Source organism: Mesoplodon mirus (genome assembly GCF_964341445.2).
Source record: "Mesoplodon mirus genome assembly, chromosome: 17".
NCBI lineage: Eukaryota > Metazoa > Chordata > Mammalia > Artiodactyla > Ziphiidae > Mesoplodon > Mesoplodon mirus.
In genome coordinates this window covers 15,826,267-15,832,764 of record NC_138993.1, presented here as the reverse complement: position 1 = coordinate 15,832,764, position 6,498 = coordinate 15,826,267, and the positions used below count along the sequence as shown (strand labels likewise).

General features: G+C 44.9%; 1 protein-coding gene across 1 annotated transcript; it reads left to right on the top strand.

Annotated features, from left to right (window-relative positions):
• Positions 1-272: 272 nt before the first annotated feature.
• CCDC70 (coiled-coil domain containing 70) lies at positions 273-6,199 on the top strand (the record flags this gene model as incomplete). Its single annotated transcript, XM_082602349.1, is given in 7 exon segments — positions 273-287; positions 290-319; positions 323-329; positions 5,537-5,596; positions 5,599-5,769; positions 5,772-6,007; positions 6,011-6,199. Coding segments are annotated over 7 exon segments (708 nt in total).
• Between the last annotated feature and the right edge of the window lie 299 nt (positions 6,200-6,498).

Genomic DNA, 6,498 nt, shown 5'->3' with positions numbered 1-6,498 from the left:
GATTCCCCGGAAGCCTGCTCCTGGACTCAATCCAGGTAGAGTGGGAAGGAACGATCATTTGCGAGTCATCAACAGCACCAGCCTATTGGTGAAGTCAAAGATGGAAGATGAAGTCTTTCCAACCTTTCATGTTCTCCCTCAACTTTTTAGAGTCTCTCATTTGGTTCCCTATCTTGGCCCTCTCCACCCTGTGACTCAGGACTGAGAGGGGTCTTTGCAAACAGTGTTAAGGGAGCCTATGAAAGCGACATCACTAGGGATCTGATGTGACAATGACTGCCTGTCCTCTGAGGGCTACAGGACTTCCCCAGTTGGGAAATAGCTAAGCAGTAAGTAACTGTTGGCTTTAGATCGGAGAGGATTGGCTGTAAACATAGCTTGATATATAACATTTCCTTTAAAAATAAGTTCCTAGCCTTGAATTCTAAGACTGAAGATTAGGCATGTGTCTTTGACTCATGTTTTTATATCTATATAGACACATATTTACAGTTTTATATTGTACTTTATATCTAAGTAGGCATCAATGTATTTGATATTGTACTTATTTATCTCTTTCTCAAACATAATTTAAGTGGAATGATAAAAACTTTGGAGATAAATTTTTTTCCAGCATTCTAACCCAGAAGACTGCCATTCAGTCAATGGACATTTACTGAACATCTATTATGTACCAGACATTGTGCTAGATGCTGGACATAGAGAGGGGAGACGAAGTGTTCCTAGCGGGACAGGAGGGGTGTATGCTCAGTCTGAACTTAGTGGGAGAGTTTCAGGAGAAGCTGCCTAGGAGAGCCGACTCCTTATCTGAGTCTTGAAGTGTTAGCTGGACAAAGCAAAGTGGGCTTAGGCCAGACATCCAGGGAGAGAGAACAGCATGGCATGGAAGCGGGGAAAACTCGGCACATTTGAGGAATTCCAGGTGGCCAGAGCCTAGGTGTCAGGGGAGATGGCTGAAAGGTAAGGCTAAAATTTGTAAGGGCAAATCATGATTATCCCAGCATGCCACTCTAAGAAGACTGAAAATGACACAGAATAGTAATTAGTTATTCTTATCTCCTATTTATTGAGCACTTGCTGTGTGCCAGGCACTGTGCCAGGCACTCAACATATCAACTTATGCCCCACCAAGAGCCCTATGAGGTAGGTTCTGCTTTAAATGGATAAAGTATACTCCGTTGGGAAAAGGAGTCCACAAAGAGACTAGAACCAAAAGGGAAGCAGGAGGAGAACAGAATGGCCTGGCCTTATAGACGTCAAGAGGGAAGGAGCTTCAAAAAAGGATTCACGTCCAGTGCTGCCGAGAGGTCGGTAGGATAAGGACTAAACAACTAGCGGGTGAGTGGTGATCTTAAGAGGTACCGTTCCAGTGGAGTCAGGGTGCAGAAGATTGCTGTGGGACAAGGGTGCAGACGCAATACATGAATGGGGAGAGCGATCTCGGCAACTGCTCTTTTAAGTAGACTATTTCCTTTTTTTTTTTTTTTTTTTTTTTTGACCACAAGGCGCAGCATGTGGGATCTTAGTTCCCGGACCAGGGATTAAACCCGTGCCCCCTGCAGGGGCAGCATGGAGCCCTAACCACTGGACCACCAGGTAAGTCCCTAAGAAGACTATTTAAGGAGGAGAGGGCTAGCAATAGGTAGAGGACGTCAGAGGATTCTGTTTCGGGTTGGTTGTTGGTTTTAAAATGAGACAGACTTGAGCACGTTTTTGTGCTGAGATGTCGGAATGAGCAGAGAGCGAGATGCGGATGGCCCGTGAGTGAGAGATCACTGATGAAACAAGGTCACTGTGCAGTTAGCAGGAGATGGGGGTAAGGCCTGGCCTTGTCTGGGAGCCCAGAGGAGGACATTAAAGATGGATGTGGATGCCAAGAGGGGGAGCTGCGAGTTTCAGCTCATGGACCTGTTTTCTCCACAGGTAGGAATCCAGATTCTCTGAGAACAAGGGGTGTCCCTGAATACTTGACTTATGATATGTGTACTTCTATAATACGTTTATTCAGCGAGTGCCATAAGCAGATTTCTCCTGCTGCTGCTCAAGTGGGGAGTGAGATGCAGGGGGAAAATTGTGTACTGTGAACCCTGAGTGCTCACTGACTTACAGTCGGTAGTTCTATTCTCAAGGGACTCCGTGGACTGGGCCAGCTGCCTTGAATTGACTTCACTCATCTTTGCAGCCCTCTCCTCTTCATAAAGGCAGACACACTCTGTTTCTTTGTGGAGAGCAGCCCTCAAAGGAAAGCCCACTAAAAGCAACGACTGGTGTTAGACCTGCAGAAAGTGTGAGGCCATAAAGGGCCAGAAAATAATGGCTGGGGATAACGCGGATGGGGTGAAATGTAGAACTGGGTGATAGTTGGTATCTAGGGTAGAAAGGAAAGAGGAATTTATTAAACTGTTTCAGCAAGTTGTCTAGTTAGTGCAAACATTGCTTATGGAGTAAGAAATAAAGCTCTGGTGTAATTTGGAAGGCGATCACCTTCGGCATTGGGTTATGTCCAGGAAACACGCAGAAGAAAGTCAGAAGCCTGCACAAATGTTTCCTTATTGTGCAGGGGACACACTGGGGACAGACAGGTCTCACACATGAAAGGGGACTTCTGTAAACCTTATTTTGTTGTTTGTTGAAAAATATAGTTACTTTCTTTAGTGACAGCGTTCAGTGTTTTTAAATTTGCTTCTTAGCGTGGGTATCTGTATATTTTCCTTCAGCTGCAGGGCTGTATGAGGAGGGGAGGTTTCATTTGAAATTAGTGACCAAGTTGCTAAATGTTTTTGCTATCAATCAGTCCAGTGCTTGATACAAACATCTCTTAGACACAAAAACACACACACACACAGCCACGCATATGCCAGCTATGTGTCCTTCCTTCTCCCCTACCGCCTGCTCCCAAGTCAGAAAGTAGAAAAAGGAGGAGGAAACCTGGAAATCTCCTGAAGGGACTCACGGTGCTCTAGGGTGTGGAGCTCAGCGAGGCCCACCGAGTGAGGCCAGACCCTGGCAGCTGCTTCCAGAAAGCTCAACATGGACATCAATGCCCTTGCCATGTGTACACACCCGTTGTCTCCCCTGCTCTCCAACTGCTGTCCCATGTCCAGACCTTTTTCTCATCTCTCAACCCATCTTTGTTACCAGAATTCTGCGGATAGTTCTGAGATCTGATACCTCAGATAACGGCAATGTGTGGGGATCCTCCCTCCCTCCCTCCCTCTCTTTCTTTCCTTCTCTTTCCTTCTTTCTTTCTGCCTTTCCTTTCCTTTCTTTCCTTCTTTCTTCCTCCCTCCCTTTCTTCCCTTTCTTTCTTTCTTCGTTTCCTTCCTTCCTTCTTTCTTTCTCCCTAGCTTTTATTTTACTGTGATATACAATGCATTTACTGGAGTAAATAAAACATTTGTATACAGCTTAGCACTTTTTTATTATAACATACAGGCAACTGCCACCAAGTAAAGAAAAGGGATACGACTGGCCCCTCAGAAGCCCCTCTCATGTCCTCACCCAATCACAACCCTTAGTATCCTACCTCCTCAGTCCTTCCCTCACACACAAGTAATGACTTTTTAAAAAATTTTTTAATTTTATATTGGAGTATATTTGATTTACAATGTTGTGGTTGTTTCAGGTGTACAGCAAAGTGATTCAGTTATTCATACACATATATCTATTCTTTTTCAGATTCTTTTCCCATATAGGTTATTACAGAGTACTGAGTAGAGTTCCCTGTGCTATATAGTATCAATAGGTCCTTGTTAGTTATCTGTTTTATATACAGTAGTGTATATGTGTTAATCTCAACTTCCTAAGTAATTATTACCTTGACTTAATGGGACTTACTTCCTTGCTTGTCCTTTTGTGTTGTCACTTAAGTATATTTCCTTAAACAATAGTTTAATTTTGCTTGTTTCGGAACTTTTTCTTTCAAAGTCTTTGATCCTGATTCTTTCTTTCAATATTATAAGGTTCATCCACATTGCTGCACATAGCTATGCTCTCCATTGCATGAACAGACCACCACATTTGAACTCCATTCTAGTGTGACAGTCACTGGATTGCTTGCAGTGTTGAGCTCTTGCGACCATAGCTGCTTGAACATTCCTGTCCGCGTAACCTGGACACAATTCAGAAGTCCCCTCAGGGCGTGTATCTGGGGGTGGAGCATCTGAGTCATAATGTGTCCTCAGTACTGTTCAATATTACTGGCTACCATGTGAGAATTCCTCTTTCCCACATCCTAGCCAACGTTCAGTGTCATCTTTCACCTTTTGGTTTTAAACTTCTGTTCCCAAAATAGATTCTTCTACTAAAATCGACTCCTCCAGGTCTGTGGGTCTCACCTTCTGTTTCCCACGTGGCTTATAACAGAGGATGTGCACACGTGTGGCCCCCTGCTGTGAGCACGCCCAGTCAGAAGGTTATGAACAATTCCCAAGTGAAAAAGCCAAAACCTCAGATGTATTCTGGTTGATGTAACACAAAGAAATCACTTGGGGCTGTGGCACTTGATTATTTAAAAGCAAAACAAAACTGTGACACACCTCTAAAGTGATCATGTCACACTTGTGTGTCCTGACACTCTGGTTGAGAACCACTGTCCTTGTTGGCTGATATTCTATTATTTCAGTAGCCTTGAGCTTGAACGTACTGACTACCTCTTCAGCGCAAAACCATGACCAGCCAGCGTCTTTCCCTACCACAGTTTGTCCCTCACAAATACCACCAAGGGGACAAAGAGAACAATGGTTAAAATGTCCCAATAATGAACCCTCTTACACTGCTGGTGGAAATGTGAATTGGTACAGCCACTATGGAGACCAGTATGGAGGTTCCTTAAAAAACTAAAAAAAGGGCTACTGTATGACCCAGCAATCCCAATCCTGGGCATATATCCGGAGAAAAACATGGTGCGAAAGGATACATGCACCCCAGTGCTCACTGCAGTGCTGTTTACAATAGCCAAGACATGGAAGTAACCTAAATGTCCATCGACAGAGGAATGGATAAAGAAGATGTGGTACATATATATGATGGAATATTACTCAGCCATAAAAAAGAATGAAATAATGCCATTTGCAGCAACATGGATGGACCTAGAGATTATCATTCTAAGTGAAGTCAGATAGAGAAAGACAAATATCATATGATATTGTTCATATGTGGAATCTTTAAAAAATGATACAAATGAACTTATTTACAAAACAGAAACTGACTCTCAGACTTAGAGAATGAACTTATGGTTACCAAGGAGGAAGGGTGAGGGGAAGGGTTAGATTGGGAGTTTGGGATTGACATGTACATACTGCTATATGTAAAATACGTAACCAACAAGGACCTACTGTATAGCACAAAGAACTAAACTCAATACTCTGTAGTAACCTAAATGGGAAAAGAATTTGAAAAAGAATAGATACATGTATATGTAAAAAAAAAAAAAACTGTAAGATTAAAAAATAATTCCCAGTAATGGCACAGACTCCAGGGCTTGCCCTCTGGGATGTGATACTCAAGGGACCTGTTCTCACTGGTGCCCCCATAGGATTGGACCAGCTGCCCTGGACTCGGCCAGCAGCCCTGTCCTCCATCGCAGCCGCCCCACCATCCTGCTGACCAAGACAACGTTTCCCTTCAAGGTGAGCAGATGGATGGAGCTTGCCTGCTTCCACTCACTGGGGGTCTGCTCATCCAACATTCGCCAGAAGAAACTAATCCACAAGCTGCAGGAAGGAAAGGTGTTTCGGGAAGAGATGAGACACTTCCGTGAGAAGATAAAGGCTTCAGGGAAGAGATGTGGAATTTCCATGGCAAGATCTGCGCTTTCAGGTGCCAGATCTCGGGCGTTTGGGAAGAGGAGAGACCTTTCCGGGAAGAGGAGAAAACCTTCTGGAAAGAGGAAAAAGCCTTCTGGGAAATGGAAAAATCTTTCTGGGAAGAAGAGAAAGCCTTTTGGAAAAAGTACCAAATCTTCTGGAAGGAAGATAAGGCTTCCTGGAAGGAGGACAATGCCTTGTAGGAAAGAGACCGGAACCTCCTTCAGGAGGACAAGGCCCTGTGTGGGGAAGAAAAGGCCCTTCTGGAGGAGGAGAAGGCCCTCTGGGTGGAAGGAGGTGCTCAGGTTGTGGAGAAGCAGAGGCCGGCAGGGGGGCACCGCAACGTCAGTGGGGGGCCCCGGTCGGCAACCTCCTGCCGGGGCAAGGCGTGAGCACAGGAGACGAAGGGCTGGGGGGTCCACACTGCTGGATTGGGACTCGAGTCCGGGGTGACCCCACGTGCTGAAGAAAATATGCTCTTATTTATCTCCTGGCTTCAAAAGATCTAATAAAGTTCTGAGGAGAGGTCTGGAAAACCAACTTCTGTAAGGAGCCCAGCTGCATTTTTTCAGGTTTTGTGATTCTCAGAGGTCGTACTCCCGTCCTCCAGGCTGCACTGCTGTCCACAGAGCTTGGTTCCGTGAGCAGCTCCCCGTGAGTGCGGCATGTGTGGGTAGGTGTAAGTGGAGAC